The sequence below is a fragment of the Bicyclus anynana genome, chromosome 2, assembly GCF_947172395.1.
Source record: "Bicyclus anynana chromosome 2, ilBicAnyn1.1, whole genome shotgun sequence".
NCBI classification, from domain to species: Eukaryota; Metazoa; Arthropoda; class Insecta; order Lepidoptera; family Nymphalidae; genus Bicyclus; species Bicyclus anynana.
Window position 1 is genome coordinate 3,128,769 of NC_069084.1, and position 27,487 is coordinate 3,156,255.

General features: G+C 37.0%; 1 protein-coding gene and 1 long non-coding RNA gene across 5 annotated transcripts in view; both read right to left on the reverse strand.

Annotated features, from left to right (window-relative positions):
• The window catches only part of LOC112045559 (rho guanine nucleotide exchange factor 28), a 71,858-nt gene extending 51,224 nt beyond the window's left edge, over positions 1-20,634 (reverse strand). For 3 of the 4 annotated variants that reach the window (XM_052884478.1, XM_052884472.1, XM_052884481.1), the window contains exons 1-4: positions 20,185-20,634; positions 18,442-18,497; positions 777-880; positions 278-394 (exon numbers count right to left, since the gene is read on the reverse strand). In XM_052884478.1, the coding sequence (XP_052740438.1) occupies positions 278-394; positions 777-880; positions 18,442-18,484 (264 nt within the window). In that variant the 5' untranslated portion in view covers positions 18,485-18,497; positions 20,185-20,634. The remainder of the gene's footprint in view (positions 1-277; positions 395-776; positions 881-18,441; positions 18,498-20,184) is intronic. The other variant, XM_024081790.2, reaches the window with a different exon arrangement.
• A 5,285-nt stretch (positions 20,635-25,919) lies between these two features.
• On the reverse strand, positions 25,920-27,383 carry LOC128199222 (uncharacterized). Its single transcript, XR_008251884.1, has 2 exons — positions 26,428-27,383; positions 25,920-26,177 (listed from the first exon to the last, which is right to left on the reverse strand). It is a non-coding gene; the product is annotated as an uncharacterized LOC128199222 (long non-coding RNA).
• Between the last annotated feature and the right edge of the window lie 104 nt (positions 27,384-27,487).

A 27,487-nucleotide genomic window follows, 5' to 3' on the forward strand; every position in this document is an offset into this window, starting at 1 on the left:
ATGGAGATATAAAAAACCTCGTTACGGAATAGCACTTGCAGGTGAGTCACCCCGGCCAGAAGCCCCATATTATTGCAGATATCCGAGCGACAGCGTAGCGATGTTCAGCCTTGGACATCGCTCCTCCTGTCCTGATGAATGAGCCCCAAGGTGTTGCCGGAGGGACTTGGCCGATACAACATCATCATTTTAGTTGAGGCTTTTTGATGCGCTGTCGTCCAGCACGCCTGGACTGTGGGGCGTTACGTTTATTGTAATAGTTGAGTGTGTAGTGTACCAGCAGTGGTAGAGGCGCGGCTCGCATGCGCTGCACGGCCGCGTGTAGGCGACGCAGCTGCTGCAGGCTGTCGTCGAGCACGCCTGGACTGTGCGGCGTTACGCTTATGGTGGGCACCTGTAACACAAAGACAAAGCATACTTGCTCGATCAAGTTACCTCAGGAACGATATCGAATTATTATCAAACAAAACATTACAATATGCAAGGGTCACGTAGAAAAGGCAGGTGTGGTAGGAGTAACGTACGTAGACGACAATTTTACGTGATTTAACGTCATTAGAAAACATCAATGAATGCGTCAGAAGAAGAACGCTAAGACCCATCGTGCCTCTCTATTGATTGTACCGGTCTCGCAGACTCAGTTCAAGCGGAAAGTGACAATGAGACAGACTTTTTCGTGCGTGCAGCCTGCGCTCATCGATTTATAGGACGTTGTCACATCAATAAAGGCATAAGTAAGAAAAGTACCCATTAATATAGTGGGTTGGCGACCATACCTGCGCCCTGGCGGCGGCCATTGTGACAGGTGTGGCGGCCACGTGCTCCGTCACTTCGTCCTCGCTGCTGTCCGACCGCGAGTCCGAGCTGCCGCCACCTTCGTCTGCAAATAATAAATATCCATGTTTATCCAGTAGTCCGTATCCATATCAGTGAATGACCTTATGTCATAAAACTTCCACCAATATGTTAAAAAGCTTTCTCTTCGTCATTGGATTAAAAGTCGGATACGCAAGGCGCTAATCTTCGAGACGGCGGGGTTTGTGAGGAGGTTACTCAAGCCTAAAGGCAGAGTGGACACAGAGGACACAATATTCCACTGTGTACTGTGTAGTAAGGATAGAGAAGAATATTGTGCGCGTGTGATATTTCGAAAGGAAACTACGCACCAAAATGTTGGAAACAGCAAATAACTGGAAGACTGAGAGCAGGGAAAGACAGAGAAATGGAGAAAGACAGACAAGAAACAGACAAAATATTGATCGTGTTAGGCTGAGGCGGACAATAGGGTGACAGGATGGGATTTATAGAAGGCGTCCTAGGCGTCTGATATCAGATCCGACACTATTCTTATAAGACAGAGATAAACACACACAATTTCGTAGATAAATTTATTAGGGTGCAACTGTAATGCTAATGTTACTGTAGTTTTAATTTCCATCGACTTAAAGTCCATTTTACTAAGAATGTACGCAGATGGAAAATACCAATAAATCCATCGTTTCCAATCGCATGCAAAGCTCAAAGCTATCTGACGCTATCGTACGGAAGAGCTGTGGCACCGGGAACGGATATTATCTCCACTCGCCCGTAATATCGGCGGCGAACATTTGAAATCGAACGTACAAAGCTCCTAACGCTATACGAGTTGTTGTTCAGTCACAGATTAATGATATTTTATAACACATTTGCTTGTTAAGTATCTCTTATTTCACCAATTTCAATATTGTAATGTATCCGATTACGCACATGTGCCGTAATGTAATATATAATGCACATGTACCGTTATGTTATATAAAAACTTTTTTTATCCGTCTAAAATCGAACAGTACTTTAATCTTAGCAAAGAGTATTTATGTCAGAAAAGTGCTCAACATTTTGTGAATTACTATTATTATTATATTACGGCACATGTCCGTAACGAGATACATTACGATATTGAAATTGGTGAAATAAGCGATACTTTACGAGCAAATGTGTTATCAAGATAAAAAATCGGCAGTGATCAGAGATAGAGAAATTAGTAATGTAAAAATTTCAAACTTATAAAATGTCATTAAGAAATGATCTACTTTATATCAATGGGATATGTCATTCCCATACATTTTTTCGTAGCAGTAGCGTTCGTAGAAACGTGTAGAACCAAAGAGAATCGATATTATGTAATATGGCTACAGCTCGGTCGCTAATTAAAGCAACAAACTGATAACGCGTCAATCTCGACCTCGTAATTGACCTCAACGAGTCTATAATCCACTTATCGTAAGAAAGCTTAGCGAAATTGATGCGGCAAATTATTATTATTTGTTGAGGAATATCGGGCGGTTCGCGGATAAGTATTATAAAATCTAACTAAATAGATAAGGAGCCGCAGTGGAAGTTTAGGGGTTTTTTTATTTTAAAGACCTCTGTGGCACATCGTCGTGATGTGGGTCTCAACAGAGAGTTATTTTGGGCTCGGGTTGGTTTAGGATTTTATATTTTAGGACCTCCGGGTGATAGACACGGGGAATCTGTCACCCACGGATAAGTCCTCGAGTTGTTAACTCTTTCAGTAATCCCTAAGCGATCTCAATAACAAAACAGAATACCGTTTTAGTCGGTTGAAGTCCGACATAACCTTCTTGCCTCCCCGATCCATGAGGATTTCCCCACGTTAAAAAAAAGGATTTTATATTTTATACATAGTCTCAGATCTGGTCTGGTGGTAAAATTAGATTGTCACTCTTAGACGAGCACTAGAGGAGTAGTGCAACGGAGGCACCGGCGAGTTCCCGGAGCCTACCAAAATGCGCTGAAGGTATCCAAGCCCCACATAATACACGGATAGACGCTGTGCTTAGCCCTTTGGTTCTTTAAATAACGACGACAAGCATAAAGCCTAAAATTATTTGGAAGACAAAAGGTTCTGAGCATTCCTTAAAAATCGTAATCAGTAATCATTCGTGTCGAATTAATAGTTAGCACACATAAATCGCGGACGCACGAGTCAAAAACCAAACCTCTCATTTTGAAAAGAAAAACATGTCATATTTTACGTAGGGCAAACAGTAGTGGTATAATGCAAGCATAATTACGCTATCTACCACATGGCATTAAGCGCATAAGCCAGCTTTCATAACCGTGCTATATACATTGTACATATTTGTAAACCGCCAGCTTTTAGAGCATAAAAGCGAGCCAGATTTACATTGTGCTCAGCCTTTCGACAAACGGATCCCAATGAACAAACGCCGCGCCGGCAGCTTTGTGTTTATGCTATCAGTTTTGACAAGGGTTCAAAGGATCTAGTGTTCATGTAGATAGGGCTGTTCAAATGCATCCTCTCCCCTTATCTAGGTCATTTTCCGTTTGTTTTGTACTGCCTACGCAATCGGATTTAGAAGTTCGTAGTTTTTCTTTTTTTATTGTGTAATAGCGGACGCCCCGCGTTTTCACTCGCTTAGTTTCTGTGGGAAAACGGGGATAAAATACAGCATATATGACACTCACAAATTATGTGTCTTTCTATTATGGAGATAGAATTTGCAAAATCGGTTCAGTAGATACAGAGATTACGCCAACAACCTCACAAACTGTTTACGAGTACATGTTAGTACAGTTTCCTTGACTACAATCTCACCTGCGGGCTAACTTGTTAAGAAAAACCACACCCCTTTCGGTTTCTACACGATATTGTTCCAGAACGCTAAATCGCTTGGCGATACGTCTACGTACATTTTTTGTTAGGCTCCTTCACAAGACACAAAACACTTAAGCCTACGGCGTCTTTAATAGTTTGAGAGCTTGTGCTAGAACTTCCTCTTTTTGTATAAACTGAAAGTATTTCAATCCATGCTCCTACCGTAGATAAGAAGAATAAGAAATACTTTTTAAGTAAAAAACATTAAAAATTAATAATTTTAATTATCATGCAAATGCGACCTTAATGCTATAAGCAATCTTATCTTACCAGGCAACCCTTGAAGAGAAGACTTGCGAAGAAAGAGCGGAAAGGTGCAATTGAATAATTAAACAACCATAGAGTGGTTAGTTTGGGCTTCTCCTCAAAGGAGGTGAGGCCTCAAACGACCAAATAATTAATCCGAATAAAGTGTAATTATTTTATATCATCCCCGGCACATGAGAAACCATATCCCTACTCATCAATCAGTTAACTTCATGGCAACTCTTCAAAAAACACTGTTAAAGACAAAACTTTAAGCATCTTTAGCTCCGGGTTGTAAAAACCAACGCACGTTTTATCCCTAAAGGTCAAAAGATAAATATTTAGTAAGTACGCCCCCAAAATCGTTTATGAACGTACCATTTACATGAGTATAAGTACTTATAATATATGTATTTACACTTAATATTATTAAGAGGTAAAATTTGTAGTATTGTAGTAATCTCTGGATTAACTGAACCGATTTTGAAAATTCTTGTACCACAAGAAAGCCACGTTGTTTGTGAGTGTCATAGGCAATATTTTATGACCGTATTCTTAAGAGAACAAGAACTACGCTGGTGAGACCGCAGGGCGTCTAATGTATAATATGACGTTTAGTATACTAGGATATGTAGTATTCTGTCCGTGCAAAGCTCTTTGTATGTGTTCACCAATAAGGGCAGCGAATATAGTATCGATTGCATCAGAGCTTCCGGCTGTATTTCATACATTGTAATATACGTAAAATCTAATGCGATAGAGGATGTCCTAGTTTAGTATGAAGTAGGGTGTTTGTTTAACGACAAAACCGACCGAAAGAGGAGGTAGGTGATTCTCAATCAAATTATTTTAGTTTTTTTGTATGATTACTACTACGAGGTCTGGACGTTATACTCTGAAGACTAAGGGATCTTAATCTTCAGTATCTGATGATAGGATTATAAAGAAAACGAGGCACCTGTAATTTAGTGCATTTGAAGTCGCTATTTATATCTAAAACAATATACATGATGTTCAGGAGTATTATTCTTTACCGAAAATTATTTAAAAATGTTCAAGGAACAATTAATATTTTCGGTGAATAATATTTCTTTTGTAAATGGATCTTAAAACGCATCCTTATAATTAAGACGTAGCCAAGTATTTTAAAATGCAGAGATAGATAAAGGCTTTGTATGAAAACATAAAAAGATTTAATTTTTTAGTTAAATTAAAACAATATTAGTTATGCAGTTCAGCTCCTATAAATGGACTCATCAACACTTTGAAGTTATGGGAAATACTCCCGAGCACCCTGTGTATATCATATTTCGAGTGTTATTGAATAGTTTTGTTAATATTTGTTTGTCGCATAAATCACCAAAACATTTCCCTCGCACAACTATTTATTTAAACTGAAGCCTATATTTATAAATAAAGTAGCGGACCCGGTCAAACTTCGCTTTGACTTTTGTGCACTTCTTACATACCCTTACCTACCCTACTCCAACCTTACACTTACCCTAAGTCTACCCTACCCCTACATACCCTACCCCTAACTTTTTTTTAGTCTTTTTAAATTTTTCTCGCCGTAAAAACCATCCTAGAAACTTCAACGAACATTTAAAAAAAATAATTGGCCAACTTGGTGCATACGTTGTTGAGTTATGCGCTTACAAACGCATTTTGCGATTCGTTTTTATATTATAGACTAGCGGACGCCCGCGACTTTGTCCGCGTGAAACTCGATGTAAACTTTCAACTACCCCTATCTTACCCCTACCCTACCCCTACCGTACCCCTACCGTAAGGGGGTACGCAAAATACGCGCTCCTATTTAACGCCAAGTGCGAACTTCAAGGCGAGAACAAATTCAAATTTGGGTGAAATCGATTTGATACGCTCGTTTATATAATGACCCGTGAAGCTAACCAAAGCGGTAATACAATTAACTTTACCTTTGTAATTCTCTAATTAGCTATATCCGCGATTGAACGTCACCTTCAGTTGTAGTGAAGCACTTTGTAATTAAGACCGCCAACCCGCTTTAGAATAGCGATGGTGGGTCAAAGCTCTATTTTCTTTTCTCTGAAAGGAGAGAAGGCCAGTATGCTAACCATGCGACCAACATATCGCGAGAAGATAAATAGACAAAATGCCGACAAATAGCTAAACTAATATTATAAAGAGGAAAAATTTGATTAGTTGTTAGTTTGTTTGTTTGTTTGCATTGAACAAGCTCCGAAACTACTGAACCCATTTCAATAATTATTTTGAAATTGTTTTGGGAAGCTACACTATTCCCGAGTGCTACTTCAAAATATATGGCTTTATTTGTCCCCATATTCCTACGGGAACGGGAACCACGCGGGTGAAACCACGCGGCGTCTGCTTGTTATAATATAAACGAGTATATAAAGACAAAAAACGCCATTTTCGCTACAAATAAGCCGACAGTTGCTTGTGTAGAGATGTATCTTAACAGGTCAAGGTTAGGTACTTAACTTTGAGCGCAAGGGATTTGATGTTTCAAAGGGAATTAAAGAGCGGCCTGAGCAGGTGGGTAGATTAAAGAGTAAACCTTAAACCATCCGAGACTAATTATTCTGTTTTAAGAGCAAACCCTAATTACGCAACGTTTCTTTACCAAAGGTTTAGAATTTAGATGTTAAAGCTAAGGAAGAATTTTAATAACTTTAGTAGCTCTACTACTACTTTTTGTGACAAAGCTCATCCAGGGAAAGTCTACCGACATTCTTATTTCTGTAGCCAAGAACTATTGCTTTGTACGAATTATCATCATCATCATTATTAGAGATGGGCCGAGTACTCGGTTGATACTCGGTACTCGGCGTACTCGGCGGATTTTTTGATACTCGTACTCGGCCGAATAACTCGGTCGGTGAATGCCGAGTATACTTTGTTAAAGAAAAGCATTATTTAGGTAGATATAATTAGAACAACAGTGTTAATCAAAAAGTTTTTATTAGTAATTTAGAAAATCTTTGAGAATCTCAATTAAATTTAAATAAAATTAAAATGGTGGTAGAGTCACTACAAATAGTCAAATTTGACGTTTCAAAAGTGCTTGTAAACTAAGCCTACTTGAAATAAACAATTTTACTACTCTACTAAACTCGGTACTCGTTACTAGCCAAAAGTGTTACTCGGCGCATCTCCAATCATTTATCAACTCATATTCGGCTCACTGCTGAACTCGAGACTCCTCTCAGAATGAGAGGGGTTAGGCCAATAGTCCACCACGCTGGCCCAATTCGTATTGGCAGACTTCACACTAGCAGAGAATTAAGAAAATTCTATTGTAGGTATACAGGTTTCCTGACGATGTTCTTCCTTCACCGTTTGAAATACGTGATATTCAATTTCTTGAAAAGCACACAACTGAAAAGTTGGAGGTGGCCCCGAATCGGATTCGAACCCACAGTCTCCGGAATCGGAGGCAGAGGTCATTTACCAGTGTATATGGCAGTTCAACTACACGCAAATGAAATAAAATATAGATTAAAGGGTTCGAATCTTGACTATAATATTTCACACTCAGGCCAAAACACCCTTACTGAACTGCCCTCTAAGCCAAGGTCCGAGTTTCAGAGGAGAGAAATATAGATATGGTTAAATAATTTGTTTAATAAAAGTATGTTTCTTGAAATAAAATACATTTTTTTATCACTCCTCTGGCTCAAGAAGTTCGCCTGCGTACCAAAGCGGCGAAGTAACATTTGTAGCTGTATTTCTTTTTGTATTATTTGTTTCTGTTACCAACAATAAAACGAACAAACTAACCAATCATACGTCTTCAAAAAATGTCGTAATCTTTACGACATCTTTACGAATGTCAACGATCTTTTCTTGAAATTAAAAATTTATTAAATTATTAAAAAAAATAGCGGACGCCCGCGACTTAGTCCACGTGAAACTCTACCCCTACTCTACCCTACCATACTCCTTACTCTACCCTACCATACCCTTACTCAAACCTACCTCTACACTACTCCTACCCTATCTCTAACCTACCCCTACCCTAGCCCTAATATGTACAAATACAATGAAGTGATTAAGATTTTTCAAGTGACGTATTTACCTCCTTGCATTGTGACGACACAAATGTTTTAAGTAACACCTCAGTGCGAATGTTTTGCAATGGAAATTACATTTCCATTATTCTCATGATAAATGGATTTTCTTATGGGAACGCAGAGGGAATCTTGCAACACGATCTAGGCTATTGCGTTTCAACACAGTTTCAACGCAGTCGGTTAAGCATGGGCGGGCATAGACTAAGGTAAACTTAGTTATGAACTTATAGTTAACTAAATAGGTAATAGGAGTTTTCGTTTGTGGTAATACTAGTCTTACAATTCACGGTATACGGTAGTTTCAATAGTAGATATTTTTCTACTTCCGTTTATCAAAAACAAAAATTTGCTGATTAATAAAGGTGCATTTTAATGTTAAGTCACCTTTCCGGACAGCAGAATCACTACAAAAAGACGAATTTGGGGGCCATTTATATTTGTAAACACTTTAAAATTGGAATTAGAATTTAAAATGTTTTTTTCGACAACAAGTTAGTCCTTAACTGCGATTTCACCTAAAACTTGAAATTAGGTTGAAGTCGAAGACGGTAAGCATGTATTTTTTTTAGCCAATTTCAAACGTATAGCTCCACGATATTTATTATATTTTTTAAAAGAGAATCTGTTGAGTTTCTTGCCGGCTCTTTTCAGCAAAACCTGCCTTCCGAACCGGTGGTAGAGTCTCTACGATTAGTCAACATGGGTAACTTACAAAGAATTTATAATAGATATATGTCACTAGCCCGTCAAAACTGAGGCTAACAAAAACGACTAACTGTCTTAATTTCATATAGACCCATAACAAACAACAAAAGTTATTTAAATAAATAATATCTAATTATTGTATACAATGTCGACTTTCGTGTTCAGGTACTGTAAAAATTCTATAATATACACATATATAATAACTAGCGGACGCCCACGAAATCGTCCGCGTGGAATTCAGTTTTTCACAAATCCCGCGGGAACCATGGATTTTCCGGGATGAAAAGTAGCCTATGTGTTAATCCAGAGTAAAATCTATTTCCCTTCCGAATTTAAGCCAATTCGCTTCAGTAGCCGCAGCGAAAAAGAGGAATAAACGTACTTACACACACACAAACTTTCGTCTTTATAATATTCGTGTGAAGTGTGATGTGATGGTATTAAACACAAAACTGTGCATGTGTGAGCTCAGTAGAGTAGGTAATGTGGGCGCTCAGTGGAATAGCTAAATTCGGATCACTATTTGCGGTGATTTTGTAGGCACGTAACATACGAGTATCTTTAATGTAAAATATCGTTGGGTTGGGTAACTTGTATAAAAAAAAAAACAAAATGTTCGTAGCACGTATATTGTAGGGAGGCGAGGTCGGCTTCCCCCGGGAGCGCGTCCCGGAAGCCGATAACCTCATGCGGTATCCGCGCTGTGTTTTAATTTCCTCCCTGTTGTCTCTCACCTACACACAAGGTTATGAAGAGGGTCGCGTGGCCTACTTTTGGTGTAACTAGACACCAAAAGGTGTTTTAAATATGAAACGATTCAATGTCGGCCTATTTGAATAGCTTACAGTGCTAAACATGATGAACAGTGCGCGTTTCGCTAACTATTTGCCTTATTAGAAGGCAAGTCACTAAGCGGGCGATGGAGCCATGCTTGGAGTTTCTATGCATGATCCGCAGATGAACCAAAGTCACTGACATAGCGAGAAGCTGAAGTGGCAATGGGCAGGCCACATAGTTCGAAGAGCCAATGGACGTTGGGTTCCCAAGGTGCTGGAATGGCGACCCCCCACTAGGTATACCGAGGACATCAAGCGGATTGCAGGAAACCTCTGGATGCTGGCGGTTCGAGACCATTATACTTGGAGGTTCATGCAAGAGGCCTATGTCCAGCAGTGGACGTCTTCGGCTGATCATGATGATGATGACAGTGCTAAAGCCTTCATTCAAATCATCGTCATCATCAGTTTATTTTAACGGCACTATTGGACCAGACCTCTCTCATTATAGGAGAGGGCAAATTGAGCCAACCATTTCGTAGGATTGGACCAAGAAACCTCCGGGCAAAATGCAGAATCGCAATCTTGCATGTTTATCTGAATTCAAAACTGTAACCAGGTTTGGTAGGAGTAGGTTAGGGGTAGGGTAGGGGTAGGGTTGAGTCCCTACTCATCCCCTGTATGGTAGGGTAACTGTAGAGTGGGAGTAGGGTAGGGTAGTAGTAAAGTTTCACGCGGACGAAGTCGCGAGCGTCCGCTAGTAAGTAATATAAACGGTATTAACATATTCATTTAAATAATTATAATAGTTAAAACGATAAGTTAACTACGCCTTTACGATATTTAATTGGAGGTGAACAGTGAATTAGTATGTTTATATAGACCCATTAATAACTAAATTACCATTAGCCATCATTCGCACGAGAGTTTCTTTAACGTTAAAAAAGCGTTATAAACTTTCGTGCGAATGTGGGCTAATATTTACTACTTAGCTGATGATCGCGATTTTGTCTGAGTCAAGTTGGTGCACTTTACTTATACAAAAATGATAATTTTACTTAGTTCTCCGGGCGGTACTCAATAGCTAAGACGCCATTTTTCCCACAAAAATCCTGATACTGGAGGAATTTTGGGAAAGACTAGCCAATTTGGTGCCCAATAACCTCCTCAATCTTCCCGTGAAAGTCCCATCGAAATCGGCTTAGCCGTTTCAGCTGTTCCAGAAATTAGCCCGGACAAACAGACAATGTCTTTTTTTAAATGTTTGTGTTTTAATATCGTATTTATAACTTAAATTTTGCTGTATGTATAAATGTAGGCAAATAGCCTGCTATCCGTGCAGGGCTGAACACTAGTTCCACAAAGATATAAGTGTGTCAAACCATTTTTAATTTAAAAATAAAAGAAAGGTATCAGGTCAAAGAAATTAGGATCAATAAAATACCATAAATAATATTTTTTTTAAATTAAGTAAAAATCAATTTATAATATTACAAAATAGTAACGATTAGAGAAATAAAAATGAAATAATATTTATAATTATTATAAACTCAAAATTGTAAAATTATTGACCAACGACTTAAACCCATACTTAAGGTCTCTATAGACCAATCAATCCGTACCAAAAGCGCCTCACGAACAACCAAAATAGTCATTAAAAGCACTGGAAATGTCACATTACGTAATCCAAGCACAAAGGAGCAACAAGTAAACGCAAACTAACCAAACTCTACAAGTATTGTGTACCCACCTCACCAGTTGCAGTCGCACTACATTTTCCAAACGTCGACCGCTAATTCAATTACCGCATACCACAAAAGAGTCCGCATTCAGAGCAAATCGCACATATCCCGAAAACAAAAAAAAAAGAAATCGCGCAAAAAAAAACGAATACACGGGTAGTTCGGAAATTAAATACAGACAGCGTTCGATTTACAAATAAACATTGGTTGGTCTTTTATTTAAAAATGGAATACGCGTCTGGAATTCGAAATCCAAGTATTATTTTGACAGTGGCTACCGAGCCAGCTGCCTAGCCTTTGTAACAGGGCTAGGTTCTTTGCACATGCGCGACATCGATCCACCCAGTGGCAGGGCTGAAGTATTCAACAGCCTCAGTTACCCGAGAGATATGGTTTGATATGGACAGGTCGGATACATAAATAGCACATCGAATGTTTATATGCCTCATGAAATTTTCATGGCAATGAATATCTAAACACGTATCGAACTTCTGTTCAAACGAGGATAGTTGGGTAGAGCTTTTGCATTGGATACTTCACATCTCGCACAAAATAAATGTTTTTTTTAACTACTTACGCTTTTATTGAACTGTCAAAAAATAACATAAAAAAGTTACATTAATTAAATCGATTAGAAATAAGTCATTTATTGATTCAAAAAGAGCATAAAAGTTTAATTGATTAGAAGCAAGCCTTTAATTTATATTTAAGCGACGTCAAAGTTCCTTCCCTTTAGTATATGATCGGTGATCCTGTCTAAATCAAAACAAATAGTGAAAATCGCATGAAAATGCATTCAGTAGTTTTAGAGTTTAACGCGGACAGATGGACAGACTAACTGACTATCAAATGCCATAAATAATATATTAATAAAAGTGGTAATTTCAAATAAATTCGTTTATTTCAAGTAGGTTTAGTTTACAAGCACATTTATAATCAAGATTGACAATCTGTAGAGACTCTACCTCTTAGAAGGCAGGCATGTAAGAAATTACCAATATGTAGGTAGGTACATATAATTTTTTGCTGAGATTCGGTACGTGTTAAACAATGAAATTACCAAGTAATACAAACAGCGACGACCTACAACATGTAATACCTAAAATCTCACGTAACACACTGGTAGTAACGATAAATTATGACCATTAAATTCTCCCACACTCGATCACTCGATGTTTCAGTAATCGATTGTGATAATTTAGCGCCCTCTTTCCCATAACACTAACAGAAACCTGTAGTTTACATATTGGTAACTTCGAGTCAAGAGTGAATAGGCATCTTCTAGGCAAGCGCGTTCCACCATAGGCTGCTTCATCGCTTACCATCAGGCATGATTGCAGCTAAGCGCTTTCTTATACAAAATAAAAAAAAATGTATATGGATGATCACTTTCGTAAACCTTGAGAAACTGGTAGGATCCTACCAAAGAGGAAACCCAGTATCCATACAAACTTGGGCGCAAATTATACGAATGATACAATAAATGATACAATATAAATTAGGACAATTAAGGAGAACTCTTGAGGCCAATTTTCAAAGAAATCTATATTTGCCTAAACAGTAACAGTTGCTAAATACATCTAGAAAAAAATCTTCGCAATGGATTATGGATAGTTAAAGTATTTAAATATTAATTGAAGGATAGTTTACGATATTTATAGCCGTGATAGCCTCCGGAATCGGAGGCAGAGGTCATATCCACTGGGATATGACCTCTGCCTCCGATTCCGGAGGGTGTGGGTTCGAATCCGGTCCGGGACATGCAAGAAATAAAATATCACGTGTCTCAAACGCTGAAGGAAAACATTGTGAGGAAACCTGCATACCAGAGAATTTCCTCAATTCTCTGTGGATGTGAAGTCTGCCAATCCGCATTGGGCCAGCGTGGTGGACTTTTGGCCTAACGATAACCCCTCTCATTCTGGAGAGGAGACTCGAGCTTACTAGTGAGCCGAATATGGGTTGATAATGATGATTACGATACCCATTCAGTCTTCTAAATAAACGGTCACATACAATGCGGTAACGGGAAAGTTAACACGTATACAGTGTTATACCTTATCAACTTAAATACGTTAGGTGCCTTAAACATTCCATTCAAATGATTAGAATCTTTCACACCATATATATTTTTAATGTCTCAGCAGTTATCGCAGTTAAAAATAACAAACCAATTCAAGCGTATTTCTCACATTGATGGAAGTATATCACATAGCCTTATTACCCAGTTATTCCCAAACTGCAAACGCGAGCTTATGACAACTATAATGAGGCGGAAGGTTGCATTTTTCGGACATCTGCAAAGAGGACCCCTCTACGAGTTTCCTAGGTTGATCCTAAATTCAAAAATTCAAAATTCATTTATTTCAAGTAGGCTCAGTTTACAAGCACTTTTGACACGTCAGTTGACTATTTGTAAAGATTCTACCACCGGTTCGGAAGGCAGGTTCTGCTGAGAAGATACCGGCAAGAAACTCAACAGTTGCTCTTTTGAAAAAGTCATACAGTATTACAATTTACATTTGATAACAATTAAATTACAATTTCTTATAGTTTTATTTCCTGTGTGAAGGTGGAAGCTGATCCAATGGCCTCCAAGCACCTTTGTCGTTAAGGAACTCATCAATAGTGTAGTAACCTCGACTAAGTAAATGTTTTTTAACACATTGCTTAAAGTTGTGCATTGGCAAGTCCATCACAGTCTTGGGGATCTTGTTATAGAAGAGTACACCCAAACCCACAAAAGATTTTTTAACTCTTTGGAGACGATATGCAGAAATAACTAACTTATGCCCGTGTCTAGAAGGCAAGATAGTCGGAAAAAGGGCACAAGGACGGCAGAGGCGTAAATGGGTGGACGATATTAAGGAGTGGACCAAGAGTAATTACAGCCAGCTGAAAAATATGTCAAGTGATTGGAAAAGTTTTCTCCATCTGACCGCCAAATTTCAGTTTGAAAAGGGCACCGGATGATGATGATGATTCCCACAGGAACAAATCATATTTCGATCAATTAAAAAAATCTAAGAATCATGATAAATTACTCTATAGTGAAATCAGCATAAGAAGACGGGAATAAAATAAAGCCTACGACACTCACGAATAACGTGGCTTACTATTGGTAAAAGATAAAAAATCGGTTCTGTAAACTCTCTTCAACCTCACAAAACTACTCTACCTTTTTACATGAACGGCATTTTAAACTATAGTTTATATACGTGCCTACAACATCACACCCTGAGCCGAATTTAGCTACTCCACTGAGCGCACATATTCCAATATGTAATTCCATTTTAATATTTATGTATACATATACAGTTTTAAAGTTCCTGAACACACAAGTCGATATTGTATAATAGGGATGATGACAGTTTTTTAAATTGTATATAAATTAAGAGTATACTAATAGCAAAGCAATTTTGTAAAAGTAACAGGGTATCTGCGATCATTACTTTCGGAGCTACAGGGATTTAAAGAATCAGATTTGCGGCGCTGCCGCGGATCCCTGAAAAACGCTCCATACAAAATGGCACGATTTAGTGACGTCGTTGGCTCGCTGATCGTTAGGTTTGTATGGGCGTTCAAACAAAATTACTAATATCTTTGTTATTTGTGCGTTTATGTTTATATACATATAGTTTGTTCGTATATTTAAAATCTTATTTATTTTGCAAATATCCAGACAATCTTTGCTTTTTATGTATAAATTATTTAACATTGACCTTATTTACCCAAATGTATCATAAAAATCAATATATTCAAACCTAGTCATCATCCCCATTATGTTTATTAAGATATTAAGTATTTCTTTATAAAACTTTACTATTCGACACAATGAAATTAAGACAATTAGCCGCTTTTGTTCACCTCTTTTGACGCGCTAGTGACATAACTCTATTATAATATCTTTGACTCGACCTCTTTATAATATTAGTATTGATAGAAGACTGCGGGTTACAGATTGATGTTTGATTAAAAACTGGTATAATATAATAGGGTAATAGGTCACGTCATAAATCTCCATCTACAACAAGCACCATCAGACATAATTGATTGGGAGCAGGATTGGCGGCTTTACATTGTCTAGGCTTCAATAACAATAGAGGATCGTTAATAATAATAGATGTTCGTGCACATTTGAATATGATTTAACACTTGATTTCGCAGCCAGTGTAAATGTCAAACCGTTTAGTTAAGCCTTCCGCTAACGCATTCAGTTTTGAGTTACTAATGCATTTTCGTTCTTGTTTATTATAGACTAGCGGACGTCCGCGACTTCGTCCGCGTGGAATTCAGTTTTTCACAAATCCCGCGGAAATCATGGATTTTTCCGAGATGAAAAGTAGCTTATTGCTTAAGCGAATACCTGCGATTCGCTTGATATCGTCAGCCCACCTGGTCGACCAACACTACGCTTTCTAGTTCGGGGTTGCCATTCCAGCACTTTGAGACCCCAACGTCTATCGACTCTTCGAACTGTGTTCCCCGCCCATTGCCAATTCAGCTTCGCAACTCGTTGAGCTATTTTTAAAGACTTTGGTTCATCCGCGGATCTCCTTATTTCTGATTCGATCACGCAGAGATACGCCTAACATAACTATATATTTAGTTCCAAGGATCTAGCCCAGTTTTGCAATGGCATCAGTTTGAGAACAAAGTTACAGCCTTCTAACTTCCGCGTCCCGTTATGGCGGTATCAAAAGGTCCTTTCGCGATTTATAGCGTAAAATAACGAAACGGTCGGCGGTAAAAGGACATAGGACTTATATGGACCATTTGTTGACAAAGTTAGTGTATACTGTATAGCCTCTTACATTGTATGCGGTTTTATTACGGAGACAAAGGATTATAAATCCTAGACGATCTCTCTAGCATAGTTGGTAGTGCTGTGGTTCTTAACAGAGAGGTCCTGGGTTCGATTCCCATTTTCTAAATTGGGTCAGGTCTGGTCTATTGGCAGTCATCGGTCGTGGCTAATTACCAGCCTACCGGCTAAGACGTACCGCCAAGCGATTTAGCGTTCCCGTACGATGCCGCGTAGAAACCGTTAGAGGTATGGATAGAATAAACTTGCCCCTTACAACCGCATCGTCACTTAACATCAGGTGAGAAGGCAGTTGAGGGCTTGTCATTGAATAAAAAAATCTATAACGTGGTAGCTCCGACCGTGGCGGTCTTCGCTGAGCTAACGGTTTCCGTACACTACGTTACAAATCTATGGCTATATAGAAATCTATGCACGTTTTAGATGTCCTCGTCCTGGGGTCTGTGTAGTCTTGGATCCTCAGATCCTGGGTTCCAGTCCTGTGACGGTCCTGTGATATACACCTATTCTTTCTTCTAAGTATTGTTTAGTAAAACATTATTAGTAGTGCCCGAAGTTGGGAGTTTGATGGTGCTTGCTACACCCTTAGTGAGCAAGTTAAGCTTTCTAATGTAGCGGACAATATGCAGATCATATCAACCAGTGAATGGGAATCATCTTTTTTTATAAAGCAACACTCCCGAAATCACACTCGCTAGTAAACGCCCGTCGACCTGAGGCATAGGTGTTAACTGTTCTGCCTCATGAATAACACCGGCTACCAAACCCAAACCATAGCAATGCTATATAAATACGGCGGTACTTCCCCGGACGAGCTCTGTCACAAAGAGCTCTACCACCAACAAAAATACAGACTCTTTTGTAAAAACAACTAGAATTTTAAACATGGTGATGCAATAGCATTATGCTTGAAACAATAAATAATACCATTTTAACTACAAAACAGATGTACGCGCAAGTCAATAGGCATAGAACAATAGAGTACATTCTCCAAATGCCACATTTATCAAAGCTCCGACAGTCGACAGTTACTTAATGACGATATCTGTCTAATGCTGGGGAGTGGCATCTTTAAGACAACATAAATTTCGATATACTGGAATTTGTTTTAGACTATTTTTCAGGTCCAACTGTGTCTATGTATGGATATGTCTGGATAGGTAGGATTAGTCGACTGCTGTTTATGTCTGGATGTTGACTGTGCAGTCTGTCTGGATATGTGGGACTAGTCGACTGTGCAGTTTACGTCTGGATATGTGGGGCCAGTTGACTGTGCAATCTATGTCTGCATATTATGTGGATTAGTCGACTGTGCAGTTTATGTCTGGATATGTAGGACTAGTCGACTGTGCAGTTTACGTCTGGATATGTGGGTCCAGTTGACTGTGCAGTCTATGTCTGGATATGTGGGAACAGTTGACTGTGCAGTCTATGTCTGGATATTATGTGGGATTAGTCGACTGTGCAGTTTATGTCTGGATATGTGGGACTAGTCGACTGTGCAGTTTACGTCTGGATATGTGGGGCCAGTTGACTGTGCAGTCTGTCTGGATATGTGGGAACAGTTGACTGTGCAGTCTATGTCTGGATATTATGTGGGATTAGTCGACTGTGCAGTTTATGTCTGGATATGTGGGACTAGTCAACTGTGCAGATTACGTCTGGATATGTGGGACTAGTTGACTGTGCAGTCTATGTCTCGATGTGTGGGAACAGTTGACTGTGCAGTCTACGTCTGGATATTATGTGGGATTAGTCAACTGTGCAGTTTATGTCTGGATATGTGGGACTAGTCGACTGTGCAGTTTATGTCTGGATATGTGGGACTAGTCGACTGTGCAGTTTGTCTGGATATGTGGGACTAGTTGACTGTGCAGTTTTCATCTGGATATGTGGGACTAGTTGACTGTGCAGTCTATATCTGGATATGTGGGACTAGTTGACTGTGGAGTCTATGACTGGATGTGAGATTCAATGCCTGAGCAGCCTACATCTGGGTATGTGGGACTTTTTACCGAGTTTGGGGTTGGAACCCTCTTAATTTAAATTTAAAGTTTTCAACTAATTATTACCGTCATCTAATAACATTACCTGCTGTTTAAATCAGGTAATGTTATTAGATATAGAGATTGTAAACTAAGCCTAATTGAAAAAAATGAATTTTAACTTTGAGTTTTAGCAGTCTATGCTCAGGTATGTGGGACTACATGTCCAGGTACATATGATGGGCTATGTCAACAGCACTAGGATTTGACTGTGCCACAAATTAGTATACATAATATATACGAAGCTTAGATAATAATTATAAGCTAAATTTTCTGTTTATTTCAGAAAATTAACACTTACTTACTTAGTGGTTAAATATTTTTTTTAAATAAAATAAATTGCTCACCTGAAGATATGATTCCCACATTTTCCTTTGATGGCACATTCATTGTCACTTTAAAACTGAAATTGAAAAAAAAAATCAACTATTAATTTACTGTGACTTGAACTTAATATTTAGTAGTTTCAAGCAAATTTATTTATAAAATGATTTTTTGAAAACAACACATAAATAGTTAAAAAGGGTTGCTAAAATAAAACAAGCTTTTTATTTGCACTTAATAATTAAGAGATTAATGCCCTTGATAAAATATTACTTAAAAATAAAGCAATACTTTGCAAGGCATGTAAAATAACATATTATATTAATTGAAATAAAGTTTATATTCCATAGTGTCTATTTGTGTTAAAGCCTTATTTATACCATTAGTAGAAAAGAGATTAAATTTATATGTTTCTAAAGCTGTATGTACATGTATGTATGTAAACGATGGATGTACTAGACAGATTTTAAAGATTCTTTTACCAATAGAATGCTGCATGTTTACATAGTAACACAGGCTATAGGTATTTTATCTCTGTATTCCTATAGCAATAGGAACTATTAGTGAATCTGCAAGGCGTCCACTAGTGTCTCATACCATTTAACGAAGGACCTACCTCTCTAGACATTCCCCCTCTATCAAGTATATGATCACGATCTAACGTGTTTATACAAACTGTGTCTATGGAATCAATGTTTCATTGTGTCTGTGTGTACTATGATTAAAATTTATAGTTGTGTGCGGGGTGAGCACACACAATATATTTATTGGTGTAAATATTTTTTACGTCATTTCCCTCAAAACACAACACTTTTGTTGGTAAATTTGAGTGTAATACAAGTACAAGGGTAATTAGTCTGAGACTAGTGTGTAAATAATTAATTCATTACAGAAGCAAACATGCACACAGCAATGCTACTTTGTGGCAGAAATAAGCATGGTGGTAGTAGGTACTTCCCCATAGGAGCTATTACAAAAAACTGTTTAAGGACTACAATTTGTTTCACTACTATAATTTTCCTTATCAGTTATCAATACATTTTTTTGAAAAAGAACATTTGCCATTTTTTTTAAATAGACCCAATATTCCCATTCTGAATTTCAGAATTCAGAAAGACAGTAAGAAATGGGTATAACAATAGACCAACGGGGCAAGGATCGAACCACCACCCCTTGGTGATGAGTTTGACCACTTTTACCGTTGAGCTATTGAGGCTCATAATAAAGAAAATTGTGGTGTTTGTCTGTGATATCAAAATGACTGTGTTTTTTTTAAATTTTTATATTTATTTACACAATACTAAAACACAAACAAGTTTCTTTTTAATTCTTTTCTACCTATCTTTGCCTACCTTTGACTATCTGTTTGTCCAGGCTAATCGGCTGGGCTGATTTTATTGGGACTTTCACTGGAAGATAGAAGATTTGAATCCTACTAATATGGATAGAATGTAATTGGAGTTTTAAAGTTGTGAAATTAGAGTTTTATTTTAAGTTAGTTTCTATAATATAAAATTACAGATAAAAGTACATAAACATAAGAAATTTATTACCTAAAAGGAATTTCAATAATAAGTGTACATGTAATTTATGCTGACAATATTATTGAACATTATCTGTGGATTATAGATAACAATGTTACTAAACTTTTTAATATTTGAAGTAGCCTTTCAATTAGTTTTAAAAAGTTAGTAAATAAAACACCTAAATTAGTAATTATATTGGTAATAATAATTCTTTTATAATAGTATTAAATTGAAACTTACACTATAGAAATGGTAAACCATAAATCACCGCATCAATACATCTTGGTATAAGTATCAAGGAATATCTTATGTAAAGTGTAATACTTTATGTTCTCAACACTGCAGTTACCCGGAAAGATTTGAACAATGGGATCTAATTTTAATGCGAATATACACTTTCACATTGGGCCAAACCGATCCACATACGAGTAGCCAGTAGCCACCTACACAAAACAATAAACAGTTATTCAACACGAAACATCACAAAAAAGTTCACTTAAACAACTTTTCATGTAGTTTTCTGCTATCCTAGTGCAATAAATCCTAATCTTACGTTATAAACAATTTATTTCACAACTTTTAAAGTTAGTTTGAATGTTTTAATAACTTCCAAAACTTAAACAAATGTCGACGACTTCAATTCAATTCCATAACTTTACTGACGTGAAGTGAGTGACTGGCTGACTGACTGATGTGTTGATAACTTCATTCTTCATGTCTAGTCATAAGAATATCAAAAAAAAATATGATGAAGCAAAATTCAACTTTATGTGTATTTAATAGAAAGGGTAAAATTGTGCGTGTGCCCGGAAAACTAAATTGTTTGTTGCCATAGGAAAAATAAGAGATCTTCTGGTTTTATTTATCTGTTTCTGTAACTTCGGACCGGTGACCCCCGTAAGGCTACGTTCCACTTAGCCATCTTATTGATCACGACGACAGTTTTTTCTCGTTCCATTTGATTGTGAGGTTTGTAATCATAATGCTCAAGTAGAGCAATGTTGTAATAATATTAAAAGGTGAGATTTTTTTAAAAAATATTTAATTGTTTAGTATTGTTCTATTACTTAATTGTAATATCGTTATAATTTTAACGTTTTACGGCGTCCGTGGCGCAATGGTATGCGCGGTAGATTTAAAAATGGAGGTCGTAAGTTCGATCCCCGGCTGGTCCGATTAAAGTTTCTTAATTGCTCCAGGTCTGGCTGGTGAGAGGTTTCAGCCGTGGCTACGAGTAGTTACCACCCTATCGCTAAATATGTACTGCCAAGCGATTTAGCGTTCCGGTATGACGTCGTATAGCAATCGAAAGGGGTGTGGATTTTCATCCTCCTCGTAACGAATTAGACCATCAGGTGAGATTTTAGTCAAAGGCTAACTTGTAAAGATTAAAAAAAAATGTATTGTGTCTTATCGATCGTAAATAAAAATTTTAATAAAAAAAATTCAACCGACTTCCAACTCAAAAACAACCTAAACTAAAAAGCAAAAAATAACATCTTACCTATGTGCTACCTTCTGATCAGTTTGAAGGCGGTGCCAATCCTTGATTTGAAACGGCTTGAATTGAAACATCACTGGCTTGACTGGCGGTACCAAGCCAGTGATGTTTCAATTCAAGCCGTTTAAATTACGTAATTTCTGTAGTTGTTTCAGAAACGGCTTTAATTAAAACACTGGATTGGCACCGCCTTCAAACTGATCAGAAGGTAGCACATAGGTAAGATGTTATTTTTTGCTTTTTAGTTTAGGTTATTTTTGAGTTGGAAGTCGGTTGAATTTTTTTTATTAAAATTTTTATTTTTTCATTTTTAGTGTTAGCATACCTACGGAGTGTGAACAAAAATTTATAAGCAATTCGCTGAAACGTTATTTTTTTATGATAAGTACCTAAATCCTACAACCCCAATTTTGAGAATACTACCTTAACTCATTTACAAAATTTCACTCCCCCTTTATATCCACTCGTAATATGAATATCCAAAAAAACTTAACTTCTTAACTGTCCTTCGTCTTCATCACCAGACCCTTAATACAGTGACAACCCATCTAGGTGGAAAGTTCTCATCAATACTAATTTATCAAGTCCAAACACAAGGTAGCTACTGTGAACCGTCGAGGAGTTCTCTTCACTCTCCTTCGTCTTCATCACCAGACCCCTAATACAGTCACAAACCATCTAGGTGGAATTTTCTCATCAATACAAATTTATCAAGTCCAAACACAAGGTAGCTACTGTGAACCGTCGAGGAGTTCCCTTCACTGTCCTTTGTTTTCATCACCAGACCCCTAATACAGTCACAAACCATTTAGGTGGAATGTTCTCATCAATACAAATTTATCAAGTCCAAACACAAGGTAGCTACTGTGAACCATCGAGGAGTACTCTTCACTCGCCTTCGGCTCCATCATCAGACCAACTCCAGACCTTCATAAAATTGTAGTGGTTTAAAATACCTTACGGAAACACTAACAAACGCACTAGCCGTCTCTACAATTTTCGAAAGTTTCCCTCGATTTCTCCAGGATGCCATCATCAGGTCCTGACATGAAAAAAATGGGACCACCCTGGAATCAAACCCTTCAAAACAAAAAAAGAATTATCAAAATCGGCCTATAAATGACGGAATTATCGAATTTTTCCTTGCTGTAAATTAAAGTCAAATTCCTAGAAAAAATCACTTTGACACGGACAATGCGCTGAATTTGATCTCAAACGGATCCGATCAAGTTGCACAAATGATTTTAAGAAGTACCTAATTTAGCTAGCTAGTTTAGCCACCGTAGATTTTTCTGAAAATTGGCCTCATATGATCTCCCTAAATGTTCTAATTTATGGTCAATATTCAGCTTTGTATTGTTTGAATTAATTGTGTCCAAATTTTTATGGAGACTGGATTACTTTAATATAATCTTTAATTAATATAAGCATCTGAAAACGCTTTCATCTATTTTAAAGCATACTTACTGCATATCTGTCACATTAGGTTAAGTAATTTTTTTTACTAATTTTTGCCTCCCGGTTTTTTTATTGAAAACCATGAATTTTTTCCACCATTTACACTAAAATAACATCTAACATCTCTGTATTTAACAACATTCTGAGAAAACTTTAGTCAAAGAATTCAGGTCGATTTAAAAAAAAAACAGACATCCATAAAATAGCGCAGCTACATTTTGGATGTTCTGGTCGATAAGTGGAACGTAGCCATAGGATCTAGGGCCTAATTGTCTAACGGAGTTCATTGATCGTAAAGTTCATACGATCGGCTACGATCAACGATCAATCGTAACTTTACATTGGTATTGTCTAATTTAGTTCATTATATGAAGACCGGATGGTGAACGATGAACTGAAATTATTCATGAAGATTGCGTATTGTTTATGCAAAACGATAGTGAAACTATCGTTAATAATATTAGCAAATTTAAGTCAAACTCCATAATAATGCATATATTTTAACAAAGTTTTATGTCTTTTGTTTAAAACATTAAAGAGGCATTAAATTTCACGAAAAATATCTACTATTGAAGCAAATAGCGTGAGAAAATGGTACATGCAACTCAAGTAACAAAACGCAATTAACGAATTTAACCAAGGGCTATTTGGACTATTTGGTAATCTCCCTGTTGTCTGTGTAGGCTAGTGTCAAAATAACGGGGTATCCTATTAGTCTGTGGTGAAACATAGCATATTAATAACCTGTGGATTAGAAATTTTAATTTAACAAAACAAAACAAAATTTTTATTTTTCAGGTTTTAAAGAGAATTTAGAAATTGAGCAAAGTTTTACTAAATTATAGTGATCTTAGGAGCAAAGTTTACTTCGTTTGTGTTATTGTTAATCAAAAATATAAAAGTAAACAAAAAAGAAAACTACCTCTATCTAATTTTGTCGATGTCCATTTCTTAAGAAGTTTCTCATTAAAACAACCCTTAACTCAGGCAAGGCAGGGCTAAGGTGGTTAGCGTAACTACAAGTGGTTAACTTACAGCTAGCCAACTGAAGAACAATCAACAATGCCCGATTAATAAGTGATCGCGCTGCTTGTCTACTACATGTCCCTGCACTAGTTATAGCAGTAATTTCTTTGTTGGGAAGTATTTAGCACGTCCGGGCTGCGCAAAAGGAGAGGGTGGGCATTTCCTCTGTCTCTTAGAAAAGTCCGCATGTTATTTTTATCCCAGTGTTAATCTCTATGTCTCGTATGAATCTGCTGAATACATAGGTTTACCTAAGTGTGTGTTGAGTGACTTCACAAACAGACTTATTATTAAAGGATTTGAACAGTTCTCTAGCTCTTTAGGGTGTTTTATTCCTTCACCAGCCAACAACAGTGTCATAATTACAATGGGTTCGCAGAGTTAGTTTATCTAGGCATTTAGATATACCATTCAAAATCCTCTACTGAGAGCAAAATGTTACTGTTTTATTTTATTTTTTATTCTTTACAAGTTAAACTGAAAATCCACAACCCTTTCAGTTGCTACACGTCATCACACCGGAATGCTAAATCGCTTGGCCGCATGTCTCAATTGGTCCAGTCGGGGATCAAACACAGGACCTTCGGAACATTAATTGTCATTAACATCTGATAGTTGTATATTAACACCATAACTACCAATCCACATTGGAGCAGGTTTTTTTTTTATTCTTTACAAGTTAGCCCTTGACTACAATCTCACCTGATGGTAAGTGATGATGTAATCTAAGATGGTAACGGGCTAACTTGTTAGGAGTAGTAAGACAATCCACACCCCTTTTTTGGTTTCTACATGGCATCATACCGGAATGCTAAATCGCTTAGTGGTAGGTCTTTGCCAGTAAGGTGGTAACTGGCCGAAGCCTCCCACCAGCCAGACCTAGACCAATTGAGAAAACCTCAATCGGCCCAGCCAGGGATCAAACCCAGGACACCACTGCTAATGTTTTCCTCAAAGATTCTATCTAACTTTTAATATGAAATATTAATTTTTTTTTTTTATTTCAGACTAAATTGATTATTATGAACAGACCATTATGATGAACCACTGATAGTGACTCAGAGACATGAAGATGAGTGCTTTGACAGCAAGACTGACTAGCTGAGCCAGCTTAAGAATTATGTGGTGTGTGTGTGTGTGTCTAATTCCAGGAGCTCTCTATGTCAGCCATCCATCTATATTCTTACTCATTTTTGTTAATTATAAAATAAATTTGATTATTTAGTGTGTAACTTCATTGTACCTATCCTGCTAGCTGTTAGAAAGATAGCATCTGTAATAATTTATTTACGGTAAAACATATTTAAAAATAAACATGCTTGAACATTTAAGTATGGCCAATATGTTGTCAAGTACAGTGGGCAGGGCTGAATCCATGATTGATGAGTGATCCATGATGATGACTCGTTTTTCTGATTTAAGAAAATATACTAATCATCAAAACAGTGTCTGCAAGTACTGTACAGGCCGACTGTTTGGATGAGAAGTATTTATTTGATTATTTTTAAGCTTTGTGGTTTCAGGGTTTAAAAAATGTCTAACTGAAAGTCTATATTTACTGTATTTATTATTATTATAATAAATAAACTTAAAAAAATCTTTTTTTTATAAACTTCCAACCCCTATTACACCCTCAGAGGTGTCATTTTCATAATTCTTAGAATACTAGTAGTCAAGATACTGTAATAAAAAGATACAGTTTGTGAGATTGTAGAGGTGAACACTGGACCTACTGAACCAATGTTGAAGATTATTTTACCAATAAAAATCCACATTTGAGTATTATAGGCCATGTATTCCTTCCCACGGGAACAGGAATTATGTGGGTGAAACTGCAGGGGGGTGAACATACACAGGTATTATAAATGTATTTTTTACAACTACACTTTTTTGAATAATTTATTTAATTATTGTAATGGTAAAAAAAAATATTAATAGTAAAATGTTAAACTAAAAGCTTTAGTTTTGAAAAAGACTACAAAAAACAAACTCAGCGAAGTAAGTATTCTTTTATTTTCAAATATCAAAGACCAAATCAAATATCATCAGCATTTCACAATCTATGCAAATATTTTGATAATACACACACATTTATGATTTGACCAGATAACAGGGTCATCAGTACAATGTCCTATCAGCTAAAAGCCTTTGCCATCTTTTCTTCAGCACACCAATATGTTATTCCACTGTATTGCAGGTGCTTTTTGCAATATTGGAGTCTGCAGTTATAGGGCATATTCCAAATATCCTGTAAAGCAAAATTGTTAATATTGAGCATATTATAAAAAACACATCAACATTTAGTCTCAATGTAAGTGTAGTTTGTGTACTAAGATAATATAGCAGACAGACAAGCTTCGCTTTGACTCATTCCCCATTCCTATCCTATTCTACTCCCACCCATTGGCTTATCTACTATTATTTCCTATTCCTATTCGGTAGCTCAGAATCCTAGGATTCCTAGGGTGGGCATGCACCAATGGAAAATGTAAATGTACCTATGAGCGATGACGAAAGAGTTTGTTCGCCATAATCATAATTTTAAAAATGAAATTCGATTCCTTTTTGCTTAATAACCAGCAAACTTAACTAAACCACACACATAAGCCCTGGAACACAGATCCCAACACATTGGATACAACAACATGCAAGATGTCGCAGAAATCTAAAACATGGTATGGTATTAAATATCGTAGGTATTGAGTTTATGTCGCTCTATGGACTTATCGTCTCTTTCTCTGGTACGTCCAAAGAAAGTGTGTGTAAGAAGACATTGGATGCTGGAAGAAAGATGCTGTTTGATCCCCAGGTCTTGGAGGAGTGAGACTGTGTCCAGGATATGCAAGCATTCTTCTTCAACACATTTCTAGAGCGTGTATATTCTTTTTCTCACTTTCTTTCAGAGTCCAAGTCTCAGCATCCTATATAAATCGATTAATAGCACTCAATTAACTTGATTGTTTTGACTTTATAGGTTCATTGCAAAGAATATATTATTTATTACTCTTTTTAACAGAGTTCATTGTTTACAAACAAAACACTTCGAAAAGTTTCGTCCTAAAAATGCTAACTATGGACGGGGAGACTGAATTGAGAGATTTAGAATGGAAAAAAATATTAATTTTAGATATTTAATATAATATAAATTATTATTTTGGAATTTTGGACATCCACAATTTGTCCGTTTTACGATCAAAGGTGACTCAAGACCCGTCGTAAGTTTTTGACATAAGCCATGAACATAAAACTTTACACAATTCGAAGACAATCGCAAATAACTGTCAAATCTTAACAAATCATTCACTCTTCGTATAAAAATAACGATCTAATCGTAATGAACTAACTATGCCCAACCGATGGCTTTCCATTGGCTTACACAATCCGAAATAGCCGTTTGACAAGTAAAAACGTACGATTTCAACTGTCAAATTCAATCGTTTGCGTTAGACAATTAGGCCCCTATTTGGCATAGATCTTAAATCAAATACTTATTTGTCTGAGGCGTAGACAGAATATTCTACCTCTACGTACATTGTGGTCTGTGGTACATACATTGAT